This window comes from Danio rerio, chromosome 17 (assembly GCF_052040795.2).
Source record: "Danio rerio strain M-AB ecotype USA chromosome 17, GRCz13ab, whole genome shotgun sequence".
NCBI lineage: Eukaryota > Metazoa > Chordata > Actinopteri > Cypriniformes > Danionidae > Danio > Danio rerio.
Window position 1 is genome coordinate 40,804,322 of NC_141037.1, and position 17,608 is coordinate 40,821,929.

At 35.8% G+C, this 17,608-nt stretch overlaps 1 protein-coding gene across 2 annotated transcripts in view; it reads right to left on the reverse strand.

Moving 5' to 3' along the window:
* Positions 1–17,608, reverse strand: part of crim1 (cysteine rich transmembrane BMP regulator 1 (chordin-like)) — a 260,051-nt gene that overhangs the window by 214,634 nt on the left and 27,809 nt on the right. For both annotated transcript variants that reach the window (XM_087288822.1, NM_212821.1), the window contains 1 exon segment: positions 7,729–7,902. In XM_087288822.1, the coding sequence (XP_087144948.1) occupies positions 7,729–7,902 (174 nt within the window).

The following is a 17,608-nucleotide window of genomic DNA, read 5'->3' on the forward strand; positions in this document are numbered from 1 at the left end:
CGCTCACTTTCTCCCATGCTCACGGAACATTTCCATATAGAAAGAAAAGCATGTTTCCAACCCATCATTCTTTTTATCACCTGCTACTGTTCTCTAGGGTTTCTGTTAACTATAATATCTAAAACGCATTGCGTTTATATTATATTGTATTGTATTGTTTTGTATTATATTAATTATATTATATTATATTATATTATATTATATTATATTATATTATATTATTATATTATATTATATTATATTATATTATATTATATTATATTATATTATATTAAATTATTCATTTTCCTTTGGCACCACAGCGGAATGAACCGGCAACTGTTCTAGCATATGTTTTACGCAGCGGATGCCCTTCCAGTTGCAACCCAACACTGGGAAACACCCATACACTCACACATTCACACTCATATTTATATACTTATATTATATTATATTATATTATATTATATTATATTATATTATATTATATTATATTATATTATATTATATTATAACTTTTGCAATTGTACAATTTAAAGTAATATGTTCTGGTGAAATATAGTTTTTTTGTGCAAGCTACTGAGATTTCAGTATCACTTTACAATAAGGTTTTATTAGTTATTGCTAGTTAATGTATTTGTTATCATGAACAAACAATGAACAGTGAATTTATTGCAGTATTTATTTATCTTTGTTAACATTAGTCAATAAAAATAAAGTTGTTCATAGTCACAGTGCAATATTAACAGGTATGGATTTGGATTTTATTAATATTAGTGATAACATTTTACAAATAATTAGTCAACGTTCAACTGTGATTTTTAAATGCTGTACATGTATTGTTCTTTTATTTGCTCTAGTAAATACATTACCAAGATTTCTTCCAAATTGAAAACAGTAATATTGTCGTTTTCATTATAAAATAAAAATGGGTCAAAATAAAAAATAAATTAAAATTAAATAAAAAAATATCCATTTATATAATTTTGTACACAGTAACTTCAAAAATACACAGCAATATTTGGAAGAATTACTGATTTTCAACAGAAAATGTTATTTTGACCAAATGCTATTTTCTGAAACAATCTAAATTATATCTAATTTTTTTTTTTTTTTTGGAAGAAATATAATCTGACTAGAATATACTGTAACACATATCAACATTTTATTTAAATACATCCCTGAGAACCTGAGATTTTCTAAGTGGTCCCTTGTTTAATGTTCTCCATAGCTGTATACTGTGTGCATGTATGTCAAATAAACGTTCTCTTTCCATAGCGACATTTGGCAAACTTTCAAGTAACATCTTTTTAAGCGACAGTTTCTAAAAGTAGAGCATTCGTCCACTTACCAAATTACTGCAACCTCTAGGTCAGGGGTCTAAAGTGGATGAGTGGAAGACTACCATTCACCTCCATGTTAATTTCAAACGCAGCCTCTCTCTAGTAGAGCCCCAGCACATTTTCTTGCTGCAGTTTAGACCAGTCATTTCACCTTGACAGTAAAATTACCTCAAATAACCTAGACCAGCGTTCTTAGAAGTCTCGATTGATCCTGAGAAGCCTGTACTTGCTCGAGCACTTAAACATTTTTTTTTTCAAATCTTTCATTTGTTAACAAGGTCGTAACCATATCTTAATCCTGGAGTGGACTAAAATGTTTTATGAAGTTTAAAGAGAAACATAGAGAACAAAAATATTAGGTCTAGCTGTATTTGGCAAAGTTATAATTTTGAACAATTTGTAAATAATATGTTAAAGAATGCAAACATTCATTCCTATTTGCATGCTTGAGAAAATATGACAGAAACATAACGTTTCTTTCTGTATTTAGTTGCAACAAAATAAAACACAGATATTGTCATAATTTTAAAAAAATGGTGAAATTTAAAGGGGGATTGCTGAATATGTTTCCTGAAGAGTTGTGTAATGAATAGTTGGGGTGACAACAAAGTTGAGGGTCCAAATGTATTTAATTACCTCTAAGTCAGGCAGGCAATGGTCAAAGCAGGAGCAAACAGAAGCATAAGGGTAATCCAAAAGTGTAGTCATGTTAACAGTCAAAATGGTCAATACAGGCAGCAAAACAACATAAATAATAAACATCACAATGTTTAAAAAGCATGGCAGGTGAGACAAGGGAACGCTTAGAAATTTCTCGGCAAACAAGACTTAGCAATGTGTGTGTGTGTGTGCAAGTGTGGTGCATAAATATTGATATTGTGAAACATTATTACACCTTCAAATTTTTTTCAAAAATTTTAAAAAATATTTTTTAATAAAATATACATAAATTTGTAATATATTGTATAATTTAGTATGTATGTAATTTATTACAATATTGTTTTTAAAAATTTTAAACTCAAAGTGGTTTTAGTTTAGTTAAGATAATATTGATGATAATAAATAACATGATGCATAAATGTAAAATATATAAATATTGTAATGTGGAGTGGTCGCTGACAACAGATGTGCGGATCCAAACACAGGTTTATTAAACAGAGATGGTCAGGCAAGCAATGGTCAACACAGGGGCATACAGATGTTAACAGGAAATCCCGACTCGTAGTCAAATAACAGACAAGTGGTTAATACAGACAGGAAGCAGACAACATAAAAAAACAAACAAGGTGAGGGTCAAAACTTGGCAAGACAAGGCAAAGTAAAACACGTTGCAATGTTAACAGTACAGGTAAACAGTATAACAAGACTCAGACAAAAAGAATGTGTGTGCTGCCTAAATAGTCCTGTAATCAGTCCATGAGCAGCTTCAGCTATGAGGGAGTGCAATCAGTGGAATCTGGAACAGGTGCGTGTGAGCGGTGCATGACTGGAACTTGTAGTACATGTAATGGCGGAATTGTAGTTCCTCAGCGATCTGCCTGGTGATTGTGACTAATATATACAGCCCCCCTAAATTATTATTACCCTCGTTTTTTTTTTTTTTCCTCCAATTTCTGTTTAGCGGAGAGATTTTTTTTTTCAACACATTTCTAAACATAATAGCTTTAATAACTCATTTCTAATAACTGATTTATATTATCTTTGCCATAATGACAGTGAATAATATTTTACTAGATAGGCAGGATAGGGTAATTAGGCAAGCTATTGTATAACGATGGTATGTTCTGTAGACTATCAAAAAAATATATAGCTTAAAGGGGCTAATAATTTAGACCTTAAAATACTTTTTTTTTTTAAATTAAAACTTTGAAATAAAACAAATAAGACTTTCTCCAGAAGAAAAAAAAATTTTTTATCAGACATGCTGTGAATATTTCCTTGCTCTATTAAACATCATTTGGGAAATAGAAAAAAAAAATTCAAAGGGGGGCTAATAATTCTGACTTTAACTGTACCTATAATTTAAATGAAATGTAACATTTAATTAGAGATTGTAACAACAATTTCTACTGCATAACACATTTATTTCTCTCAATATTTGCAAATATGTGGCACCAGTGGCTCAGATTATGTGTGGGCCAACCCTTGCCTTGGTCAAAAATTGAATTCTTTAATATTTCATAGTTTAAGTATTAAATTCTCAGGCAAACTGACATGCCTAATTAATTCAGAGAACCTTGACCAATGTCTTGCACAGTGTCTAAAAGATTGACCTTCTACAATCAATTTTACATTCTTCTATTCCCTCATAGAAATAATTATGGCCATCAAAAAAAAAAAAAAAAAAAAACAGTAAAAGAAAGGAGACATGCAAAGCAACTACCCACTCATTTCCTTTTTTATGCATTTTAGGAATGGATTTATCCTAAATGCACAATACAACAACAGCAGAAGACTAACATCTCTCCATCAGGTCTGGTGATGATTTACTGCCCTGGTTTTTACTTTATATTTATTTATTTCTTTACTCTGTGAGAAAATCTACTTAGACATCAAAGGTCAACATATTATTATGGTTTTATTGAAGATTGATTTCCTGTAGCAGCATTGGTAGCAGAGAATACGGATGTCATTAGGGAACCGTGAAGAGGGCACCGCGACGGCATTATCAATCTCCACTGTCCTTTCAGAAGGCCCAACTCTTCACAGCCTGGCTAAAGAAACCCAAGAGGTCACTGAACCTTTCAAAATGGAGCCTATTCTGCTACGCTGCTGATAATATCAATAGCACTTATCTATTCACCGTACGCCCTTGTGCCTGCCAGCTTCCCGTAAATACAAAACATTCCCTCCTGAGGAAGGACGGTTTTCCATCGGGCTGAAGAGAGTGAACAACCTCAGAGAACGAGTACATATTTCAGATGATTTTGATTTGGTTGCACGTGCAGTTGTTTAAATGCACTTCTGTCTCGTCCTTTCTAGGCACAGAGAAAGCAGAGCAAGTGGAAGTACAAGAATTTAATCATATTACCTTGACGGCTCCACTTCTGTGTGACAGAAGCAATTGTTTAACTTGAAATCAATAAAATTTCGCAATGTCTGCTGACACAAAAGACGGCCAGGTTGATGAATCACGACAGTAATGTTTTTCTTATGCAAATGATCACTGCTGAGCGCATACCATTACAACTCTGCAAAACATGTGCCTTGGCCCACGCTCCTCGCGGCACTGAATGCTAACAGATGTAAGAGGAAAAACAACTTTACGCAACAGCCAGAAAACGCATCCCGTTCTCAAGCAACAAAAAGCGCATTATGTACGGCAGTTAGGTGGGCAGTGGCTCTTCACGCTCTATTAAAAACTTATATTATTGACCATACTACTTTGCTCAGTGCTAGCATGAGCAAAACAAGTGTTACTTAAACCTCACAACTGCCTTGGTACTGACAAATCTTCATATCTGAAGTGGTAAATATTATACAGTAGTCTTGTCATATTGTCTGAGAAAAAATGAAAACCGAGTGGTTGCTTTGGTGCTTTAAATAGTTCATGGATTTTGTCTCATGGTAGCTAATGCATATTGTACATACAACTCATTGCAGATTCAAGGTAAAATTGAAAGCTTCGAGCACTGTATGCAGGAATGAAAGGGTTCTCACACCCGTGGCCGCTGCCACATGGCGACCTTGGGAAAATATAGATGGTAAATATAGGTAAATATATGCACACTCAAGACTTGTGGACATCCTAGTTTGCATGTTAATGATGTTATGTATTGCAAACCGAAGGGCTGAGACACACCAAGCCAATGGTCGGCTGTGTGGTTTCATTGGTAAGGCTAGTTGGTTTGGTGTGTTCCACACATTGCCTCACTTGTTGGCCATCAGCGTGTAGAATTAGTTTTGATTGTTGGCTAAAGAAAGCGATCTGATTGGTTATTCAGTAGCAAATCAGAGCGTGACGTAGTGATGTTAAGTAGCAAGTACACAATTCAACATAAGAAGGGTCACAACGAGGTTGGCTGTAACTTTGCTAAAGATTTTTAACGTTTTTTTTTCTGCTAGTTGTTTAGAATTAGCTCGGTGTGTCCTGGCCTTAAGCAAACCTTGACGCACAAGGGTTAACTGAAATACATTCTAAGACAAACTCAAATAGGAAGAGGTGTGGTTATCGCTTCATTACTGTTCACCAAGTGTGAATAAATACATGGACAATGAATTGTTTGAAAGCCACGTCTATCAGCCAATCCATATGCAGATTTCTCATATATCTGCTCACAGACAGATCAGCTAATAGATGCAACTTTCAAACTCTCCAGTGTTCATATCTGTGTTTGCTCTTGGTGAACAGAGGTGAAGTGTGGTGAAGCGATGACCTTCAGAGCCAATCACAGTCATATCTGTTGAGCACATAAACACAACGGAGTTAAAGCATGTGCTTAAATGTTAGTGAGAAATTGGCATTTTTAAAGTTTCGGTATCTATCGATACCAAAGTAACACTTTTGACAACAGCATTCTCCTGACATGTTGTACAATCAGTACTGTGAACTTCTTCCATCCGTTGTGTGATCGCAAGACGTTCTGGATTTTATTGAGCCTACAGAACATCATGAGTGCAAAAGTGGGTGCTGATGAGTATATTTTATAGCATAAAAATTATAGATAGGACACCCAATTGATTCATACACTTTGTGAGCATGCAAAATGTAAGGCCATATGGGTCAGGGCCTTAGAAGGAATGAGTCAAAGTGATTCAAATATGCCACACTTTCTGCTGCCAGCAGGTGGTGCAATGACTATAATCTGAACTTCGGCCTTGAGCTATGTTATTTTGCATAAATGCTGCCATGTATTTAGCTAACCATAGCATTTCTTTGGTTGTTAGTGTGTGACCAAAGGAGCCCTCCATCAATTTTGGTCCCCAGAAATCCTGCTTAAACCAGCCTAGAATTGCTTGAGCTGGACTTAGCTAGTTTTCCACTCTAGTCAGGCTCTTGTTTAGCTGTTCAGTCAGCTGGTGTTCATTGGCAAAATGAACAATTTCCTTCCATTACTTTGCCCATTTTACAAGCCTGAACGCCACTAATAAAACACTGTAAAAGCACATAGATATCAAAATGATAGGCCAACAGCCAAAGGGGAAAAAAACATCAACAACAAGCTACTCATCAAGAGAATTAAGTGTCTATTAGACACAACAGCTCTAGCAAATTGACAACTCTACAAATAGACAAGCAAAACAACATCCCAGACTAGACACAACATCACAATAAAGAAGTGACAACTGCAACAACTCTAAAGCTCTAGTCAAAACAACATGACAAGCACCTATTAGTAAAACAAAACAGGGGGTAAAACCTTCAAAAATAGCCACAGCTTGCTTCAGGGATGACGAAAAGCACACCTGCCACAATAAAACAACAAGGCCCTGCACCCGTTGCTAGGACCGTTGTGATAACAAGCATGTATTTTTATGTTTAATTGCCAGTGTGCCACTGACTCAGACAAAATGCACAGGCACGCTCGGAGAATGGAAGCAAGTATCCATCAGGGAGCACATTTTTCAACGCAACATTTGCATTCTGATAGCTCTAAAAGGAGCCTTATCAGCCTCTAGTAAATCAGCTTGTTTGTTTGTTTAATCACAGGCTTCTACAAAATCCTGTCATATGAGCAAGGCTGCACTGAGAAAAGAGAATAAAATAGGCTTTTTCTACCCCACCCTTCACAAAGGGAAGGGAATTAAAACAATCAACAATTCGAGAGAAAAAAAAAGAAAACTCCAGGGTCTTCAAACATGGCTTAGCAAGGGCATAAAAGATGTCCCTGTCTCAAAGTCACAAAACTTTTTGCAAAATAAATAGCTGTACAAACAAAAAATGTGGAAAATGTGCCTGGGAAAGGACCTACTGCACATTTTCACCACTAATAAAACGCTTTTCCACAACAACTCCGCTTGACATTCTCATTTTTATTCCAATTCATTAATTTAAATTAGTTCAGAGGTTAAATCATACCTTCATTGACACAGAAAATGAGCGTTTAGATTGATTATCCTTAGATTCACTCAAACCTAATAAGGAAGCTTATTCCAATTAGCACACCTAATTAAGGATAATTAAGAAGAATGCTCGACAGAGAAACACATCCACTTCTTGATATCTTTAATGACGTGCAAGATACATGAAATATAACCAAAACAATTGCAAAGAGACTCGTTATCAAGCTCGTTTTGCGAGAATGCTCACAAAATCAACCAATCGAAAGTTCAAACGCACATTTTAGAGATGAAACCCATCAAGAACGCATTAAAGAGCATGATCCTATTACTGCAGAAAAACATGTGCATGCAGGTACAGGCTAATGGAGAGAAAAGATTACGTGAATGGAGAAGTGAGAGGTACCTTCAATCTTCTGTAGCGCCGTCTGACAGGCTTCCTGGCTAGCGAACTCAAATGGGTTGTTGCATGTCCGTACACTGTCACACTCACACTTGCCATCAATGATGTTACAGCCCGTAACCAGGTTTTCATTGCACGGCTCAAAGCCCAAGAGCTGGTCGTCATCCCAGTTTTCATCTGAATGAATATAAAAGACACAAATATCAGCGAGGATATGGCACGGCAATACAGGACTTACAGATACAACACAGAAATGAATCGCCAGATTAAACACAAGCAACTCAAGTTTAAAAGTCTGAAACAGGCCCAATGTGTTTTCATAAAATTTTTCAAAAAATTCCCCAAAGCAAATGTTGAAGTAATGAAGCTAGTGAATGTGTTAGAAGAGCATATGGCCAATTACCAATTACATGTGCATCTGAGGTCCATCAGAGAATGAACAAAACATCCGTATGACTTAAAGATGAGGTCAAATTATGTTTTTATAAAGGAAATGTATATACAACGTGTCTACTTTAATGTTTCAAAAAAGTTTTGTTTAAATTAGATGCCAAAATATGGTCGTATTAATGTCCATCGTCTGAGCAAATAAACTTTAATTGGACAGTTTTGATTAATAACACATCTGTATGTTTATTTAGAGACATTTTGCTTTAAAAATAAAAACTTAAAAAATAATAACTTAATTGGACAGTTTTGATTTATAACACATCTGTATGTTTATTTAGAGACATTTTGCTTTAAAAAAAAAAAACTTAAAACTCCCAACAGCAAGACAATCGCTGGTTCAAGTACCGGCTGGGCCAGTGGGCATTTCTGTGTGGAGTTTGCATGTGCTCCACGTGTTGGCATGGGATTCCTCCAGGTGCTCTAGTTTCGCCCCCTGTCCAAACTCATGTGAATGGGATGAACTAAATTGGACAAGGTGTATGAGTGTGTGTGTAAATGCGAGAGTGTATGGGTGATTCCCAGTACTGGGTTGAGGCTGGAAAAACATATGCTGGAATAGTTGGCTATTAATTCCACTGTGGCTGCCCCTAGGCGAATCAGACACTATGCAGAAAAAAATAAAGAAAACTCCCATTATACCTAATTTAACTGTCTCTACCTCCTGAATCATACATTCAACTACCATGAAATAATATGTATATTAGAATATTTTTTGTGTGTGTGTTCACAAAGTGAAACATTTAAATGAAATATGCTTTTTGTAACAATTGCAATTTAAGCAATTTAAGTAATACAAAAAATGCATCTGAAAAAGCATGTGACTTGCTTCAAATGATGTCACTTTCTTTAAAGGAAAACTCTGGAAGGTACTGAGACACAAATACTAGACAAAAATACAAAAACCCCATTAATATGATATTTTAATGAATTTCAACACTAATAACAATAATATAAATAATAATAAAACAAAATACATAAAGTTCAGCTTTACACATGCCATGTGTTATCTGGTTTGAAGTTAGCATGCTGAGCCAAAGCACAAAATGGTGGAAAATGTCAACTTTATAATTGTCCAGTTTATCAGTGCTTTAAGAAATTAACAATTTTAAACAATAGTAACAGATTCAAATGTTCCCCATTTAAGCATTTAGCATCATTTTACAATAATAATGCATTCCATTTACTACAATTTACAACAGTTATAATTTAAGACAATAAAAATGAATGAAAATGCTAAAATGTACCCGCAATTCTTTTATATAGAGTTATATATTTAGATAAAAAAAAAAAACTTACATATTTGACCTTTACTTAATAGGATATGACAAATAATATGCAATCACAGCAATATAACTACATTTTTTTTACTTCCTTGAAAAATCCTCAATGAATAACTACTTGATGACAATTGTAATGTAATGTGTATTTATATAATGCATTTATTGTGTATGGCCATACACCCAAAGTGCTCCACAATCATGAAGGGGTCTCTCCACACCACCACCAGTGCACAGCATCCATTTGGATGATGTGACGGCTGCCACAGAAGAACGGCGCCAGTGAGCTCACCACACACCAGCTTCTGGTTGAGTGGAGAGACAGTGATAGAGCCAATTCAGTGGATGAAGATGATGGGAGGCCATCATGGGTAAGGGCACATTGAGGGAATTTGGCCAGGACACCGGGGTTGCACCCCTAATCTTCACGAGAAGTGCCATGGAATTTTTAATCACCACAGAGAGTCAGGACCTTTAATTTACATCTGATTCACGGTGCTCACTGACAGTGTAGCATCCTCTTAGCTTTACTGGGGCAATAGGACTCACACAGACAACAGGATGAGTGCCCCCCTGCTGGCCTCACTAACATCACTTTCAACAGCAAACTAGTTTTCCCATGTGGTCTCCCATCCAGATACTGACCAGTATCAGCCCTGCATAGCTTCAGTGAGAAGTTGGTCTTGGGCTACAGTGTGATATGGCTGTGGCAGTTGTGTAAAACATATATTAATAAATAGCAGCCAGGAGGTGAATTAGAATATTATAGACTTAAATTTGATGTAAAAAACATATTTGAAAATCAAATATGATCCTGTGCTCAAAATCACAAAATGTTTGCTAAACAAGTATATGGGATTCTTATATAGAGTCACGAATAAGCTAAATACGCAAAAGTAGCCTGGGAAAGTAAAGATCTACTGCAAATTTTACCAATTAAAAAATGAACGCTTCTACATCAACTGGGGTTGACATCCTCGTTTTCATTCAAATGCATTAACTTAAACAAGTTCAGAGGTTTAATCATACTTTGATCACACATTGACACTTTTTTCTGACACACAAAATTAGCTTCTAGACTGTCTTTCAGTTCAAAAAAAGACGCACATATGCATAAAGATGCCACAGCAACACAGAACTTCATAAAAATGAATTACCAGATCAAACGGAGAAACCGAATGTTAAAATTCAGAATTGGGCTCGATGCATTTTCACAGCATCATTAGAATCGCGGATTCCCCAAAGCTACGATGCTGGAGTAATGAGGCTACTGAATGCCTGAAAAGAGCACATGGCCAATTACATGTGCATTGAGGTCCAAAGGGTATCGCAGAACTCAAGAATAAGAGAAAAACGCAGACTTGTTATAAAAGGATTAAGCTGTTCCTATGTTTCTAGCCTCTCTCGACTTACACGATAGATAAATGGTGGCAGAGAGCAGCGCATTTTCAAAATAAGAATGACCCTGACCCTGAAGACGCTTCTATCTGCCAGCAACATTATGAAGTCTTATTTGCAGTGCAAACACACATTGCTGATACAAGCGTTGGTATTTCAGCCCACTGCGTGTTCACCTTATCAGCACACACGCATGTTTGTGTGCTGAGGACAGATGAATACACACTCAAGATGAGAGCACAACACGGGAGGCCGATATACTGAATCTTTATTTCATAATACAAATTAAACATTCTACTAAATAGACACAGACAATGAGCATGTTAAGTGCCTACTTTAAGTTAAGTTAAAATAGCTTTTGTTAAAATATGGTTAATTTTTTTGCAACTCCTTAATAACAAACTTCCTATTGGTCTGAAAGGAATGCATGAAGAATTTCTGCACTGTGTTCCTTCAAAGATGTTTGTTTAAATAAGTATGACAAGATTTGACAAGTATGACAATAAATATAACATGATTATTGTAGTCCGAATGATATCTTGGTGGGTATCATCAGTAATTACTGTAAAAAAAATATGCCAGACAATGCGCAGTTTATAAAATAAAGATGAGATCAAACTGCACATTTTACTAAATGGACACAGAAAATGAGCGTGTACGTGCTTGCTTAAAGTTTAAAATAATTATTTGTTAATATATAGTTTAAATAATGTCAATCTTTGTTCAGCGTTACCAAAGTTCCTTTAAGGCAAGACATTTCACTCGGCGGCCATCTTTGAAACAGCCATCTTGAGCAGGTCGCACACCAGAAGCGACGCTCGGCGGCGCGCCGCACAGCGCCACGCAGCGCCATGTATTTTAGAATTCTAATCATAGGTTTCTATCAGGATACACACACCGGCGCCGCAAGTCGGCGGCTGTCGGCGGCGCCCGGCGACGGCTCAGGACGCAGTTCATTTTTCAGCCGCGCCACAGAGCGCCATCTGATTAGTTTCATGTTAAATATCATTCGAATGTGCGCGTCTGGTGTGCGATACTTTAATCTGTCATGTACGCGCCGTGTCGCGGCGCCGAGCGGCGCTTCTGGTGTGCGACCTGCTTTGGGCAGCATGCTCGGGCAAGCTTATGAATAATTTTATATAAGGAATCACTAAGAAAATTAAACAACAACTGTGCATTTAGATTCATTTATAAATGTTCGAATCACACAAAATCTGCAGAAACTCACAGTTGGTCTGAGCTTCTCCTCTGTAGAACTATCAGTTAATAGCGATCGCTGATTTGCTCTTGTACTAGAAGCAGGGGCTTCATTCGCCATGTTGACCATTACATATTTCTCCATTCAGAACTATTCAAAACTGTATTCTATAGTCTTTGGTGTAACAAATGAATAAGTAAAAATGAAACAATATATTTATTCTTATATTGCATTTAATTTAATAATATTTTAATGGACTAAAATTACATTTTAATTTGACAATTTGTTTAAATTGACTTTGTGTTTTCTTTTTTGACTAATTGATTTTTTTGCAACTCCTTGATAACACATTTGTAAAACCAATTGATTAGGAATGAAAGCTAAAAGCTGAGTGTTTTTAACTTCTGCACTGTGTTCCTTCAAAGATGTTTGTTTTAAATAAGTATAACATTATTATTATTATTATTATTATTATGTATAAACTATTAGTCTGAATTATATATTTTTGGGTATCATCTGTAATGAATTTAAACAAAAATATGCCATACAATGTACGTTAGGCTCTATTTTGACAATCCATGTGCAAAGTCCAAAGCACAGGGCGCAAACGCATTAAGGGCGTGTCAGAATCCACTTTTGATATTTTAAGGACGGGCAAATCCGCTTTGTGCCGTGGCGCATGATCTTACAGGGTTGAGCTTATTCTCTTAATGAGTTATAGGTGTGTTTTGAGAATAAACCAATCAGAGTTCCATCTCCCATTCCCTTTAAGAGCCAGTTGCAATGCGCCATAGCGCATTTGTTATTTACATGGCGGACTTTGTAAGTGTAAAAACTAAACACTTCACTAGAGAGAAAACAGTTAAACAGAGCATCTACAGCGCGAGAATGAGAGATGAGCCTCCTCATTCTTTACTTTCACTCTCGTGGATATTGAAACGTATTGTACGCACAGACATCCATTAGCCTACACATAATTAATTTTGTTTGTTAAGTGCAAAGATTTGTTCCAAAACTATTTCTAAAATTCAGTTCTAATATCCAACAAACGAATAAATGAACAATAATAACGAAGTGTGTTCAAAAAAGTGAGTTATTTCCAAATATACCTGCTGTGCCCCATATGGTCTAAAACCTGATAGGTGGACAAATCTTGACAAAGCTTGTTTTTAATAAAAAAAATATACATAAATATGGATATAATAAATAATACTGCTAATAATAATGACATTATACAAAAGCAAATTGTTATAAAAAAAACCAAAGATGAAGAAGGCATGAAGGCAGTGTGTAAGCAAGGCGCACAACTAAAGCGCTCTGCGCTGGACAACAGACCAGCTTTGACCTGATCTATTGAACAGTCTATTTAAGTTCCTCAAAATAGCAATGCGCCGGCAATGTGCCTCAACACGCCTCCTTTTTTAGACCAGAAAGCCTATGGGTGCATATATGAGCGCAAATGCATTTGCTATTTAAACAGCGTGGGGAAAAACTTCAAAACTACTCTTGTGCCAAGCTGAAACTAGCAAACAACAATTGTGTTGCGACTTACACCACATTGCGCCGGGTGTATGATAGGACCTTTTAACATCATCAAACTATATATATATATAAATATATATTGATAGATTTTATTCCTTTTAAAAAGTAAGATATAACAGAATTGTGGCAAAGTATAAATATTAAAGTTAAATAAATTACCTTTTAAAAAGTACACCATGATCCATCAATGATGACAGACATTTAATAACTTAAAAACTATTGTTTAACTGAATGATATTTTATTATTTTATTGTCTTCTATACATCATGACAACACATTCAAATGTAAAATTAAAATAAACAGGACACATGTAACGAGAAAAGTGTGCTTTTGCATCACTCACATTTTAATTCTATTTATTTTCTTTTATAAGTTTTTATTATTCATTTGTAGGGTGACACGGTGGCTCAGTAGTTAACCCTGTGACCTAACAGCAAGAAGAATGCAGACTCTAGTCCCGGCTGGGCTAGTTGGCATTTTAGTGTGGAGTTTGCAAGTTCTCACAGTGTTGGCATGGGTTCCCCCCGGCTGCCCCCACAGTCCAAATATATAAACAAAATTAGCCCTAGTGTATGTGAGTGAATGAGTGTGTATGGGTGTTTCCCATTACTGGGTTGCAGCTGAAAAGGGATCTGCTGTATAAAACATATGTTGGATAAGTTGACTGTTCGTTCCGCTGTGGGGACACCTGACAAATAAAGAGAATAAGCTAAAGGAAAATGAATGAATGAATGAACATACATTTGTATTTATTTTGTATAATTAATATAATTTTGGAATTAAATAAGTGTAAATATTTTAAATAATTACGCATAAATATATTTAATTTGAGCATTCATTTGCTATGCCAGACCTCAGTAACATTAATGACATTCTGAGTCGAGTTTAACACAGTCAGTCCAAAACCCTGATTTATTTGTGTATACATCAGCCAGCCCTAGTGCATACTAACCACCAACGCATGCATGTAGATGCATCTGCATGCATGTAATTTGTGTCTTCTGGTCTCTGAGGAATGCAGCCTGCTTGCCAATAAATAACGGGCCTTGCGCTTCTATGAGCAATTCAGCTGTTGACTCAGAAACATTTCTGCAGAAACCTGCCTCATTCTGCAGAGAAATGTACCAGAAATGAGACAGGGTGTACCATCGAATGACTTTGTTTTGAGTCCATAACATCTCAACCCCTGGGTGGGTCACTTTAAATACTCGGAGGATAAACAAGTCATGGAAAAACACTGTTCGCTGCAGGGTCGGTCATGTGTTCAGCTACCGGTGCACAGCTGCACACTTGTGGCGCAGTGTTTCGCTCATCTGGATATGATGGGTGTGACTGCAGCTGTTCAACTAAACACCCATTTTGTAGGCCTTGAGAACACAACGTTATATCAAAGTTACAAAGCTATCAATATCCCTATTATACAGGGTACACCAGGGCCTGACTACTTTGTTAGTGCCATTTTGCAAAGAGATATAGTTTTTAAACATTTTTATACAATTAACTTTTTCTTTTGAATAAATATAATGGGTATCGGATCTGGCATGTTACCCAAGGATGTAGAGGTGCCACGCACACAAAGTTGGATGGTGGAGGGGTGTTGCGGATGACAGTGAAGAGGGTTTGGGAGTTGCAGAAGAAAATGAAAGTAAATATAAATAAAAAATAAATTAATAAATACAATTTCTTTTGAATTAAATGCATTACTCAAAGCTATGAGGTGAATTGCAACTTTAGTCCATCCACAAGAAGCAAAAATAGTGTTTGAAGATCAGACAAATGAACAAGATTTGTGTACTTTTATGTAGGACTGCAGTTGATTGAAATAAGATCACAATCTCGATTTGACCCTAAACACGATCTTAATTCAGCTTTTCTACGATTCAGCTAATTATATTTTCAAGGTCAGGAAAGAAGCGTAAAGGCAGTCGCACAAGTCTTTAATATTCATTACTCAGCAACATGAGCACATCCAAAGAGTGTTAAAATTGTAACTTACTGTATTTATAAGGTATAATTCACCAAAAAATTGAATTTCTGTCTTAATGTACTGATGTACTCTTGTTAACTACCAAGTGGACACCCGCGTGCTCACTAATGTAGTCTACTTTAGTGAAATTAACCTGCATAGACTGAATAACAGCTAATAAAGTTGTAAATAACATTTAGTTTGTTGAGACCGATTGTTTGGGGGCCGCACGGGAAGTATGACGTTTTTTTCCTGAAAGTGACGACAGCCATGAGCAGTGAAAGTGAAACCAAAAGTGCAAAAGTATTTGACATGTTTTTTTTTTCCTTCATAGAGTGCTGTGCATGAATATAAATGTATACTGGGTCAGTATCCTAGATATATACACTAGATATTACATAGGGGCCCTAGGTATGCATCAATAGCGCTGCCACATTTGTACAGTGCTCCCAGGACAAAAATATCTTTCAACCGCACTGGTCAAGACCCTGTCAATGTGAAGATGATGGATTTTAGCACTGTGTACACCTGTAGTGATGAGCAAACAAGGAAAACAAAGCCCAAAGTCATCAAATTTTATAGGTAAAATTTCGTTTTTTTGAGTTTGTGTATGTTATGAACTTTAGTGCTCAACAAGTAACATTACTGATAATGCAAAGGAGCACCAACTCACACTAAATACTAGGCTTACGCAAGTAATAAAATAAGCAAACAATGTTATGAAATATGACAACAAGATGCTGTGGTGCCAGAAACGTGTATTACTGTCGGCTAAGTGAATGAGTCGTTCATAACAGGGATTCATTCACAAACGAATCGCTCCCTCCGTCAGAATGAGAAGTGAAAGCAGGAGATGGGTTATGTTACAGGACTTGGATTAGATCAAATTAAACAGGGAGAGAGATAATACAATTCCATGAACACAAACACACACTCTTTGACAGCAATGACCATGCGGTCACATCCATCAATGCAGAAAAGTGATGTAAAATTATAATTTTTCGTAATTAAAAAAAAAAAATTGCATACTGAACACCAGGAAAATTCTATGTGTATATCTCTGGCTTTGGATGGCCACAGTCCCCCACTGCACCTAGGTCTCGCATTTATTTCAAAGGAGCGCTACCCTGTACTAAAATGGCGGCTCTACTGATGCATTCCTTTAAATAGACAACAGCAGGGTAGGTGACATCTAATGTATATATCTATGGGTCAGAATAACTACTGTAGCCTAATTAATGTTCAATATAATGCAAGAGTTGAATATGATAATGAAAAATGTCTCATTTGTCTCAAACAGTGAAACAGTGAGAGGCGACAGTGCTAACCATGAAGCCACCATCCCACCTCAAATGTAAACCTGTTAGGCAAAAAAAAAAAAAAAAAAAAAATCTTTTGAAAAAATATTTCCCCAGTAACAGGTTTTGAAGCTTTATTTAATATATTGTTTAATGGCAATGATAGAAAAAATATTAATATTTAGGGAATTAGTTAAGGAACCACAATACAGTGAAGCACTGCAAATGACAATGTTAATACACGGTCAACATGTGGTATCAAAATGATCAGAAATACAACTTTTCTGCAGCTAGAACTGTTCACCAGCTCTCTAAACAGGTTAAGAATCTGCTTTTTTATGTAGTGTCTCGATGTTTAAGAGAATTTGGATTGAAAGCTCACTTTGACTGACCAAACCTAAACATAGAGGGGAGACCAGGTAACGTAATCAGTTACTATAAAACACTGAATGTACAAACTAGTAATGAATAAGAGAAAGGAATGACATTTTATGTAAGGCTGCACAATATATAATTTTAGCATCGATATCACAGTGTGATCATTCGCAATAGTCACATCGCACAATATATTGTCACCTTAGAATTATAAGGTTCTATGTGCGTTCTGAATGATTTTTAGATATTGAGCTTCAAAGTTTTTGCATTCCATAGCAAACAGTATGTGTGTAACATTTGTATTTTTTTTTTTAATAAAAGGTCTTAAAATGTAAACAACTTTTGAAAAACATCCCATAATGTAAATAAGTTTTTATTG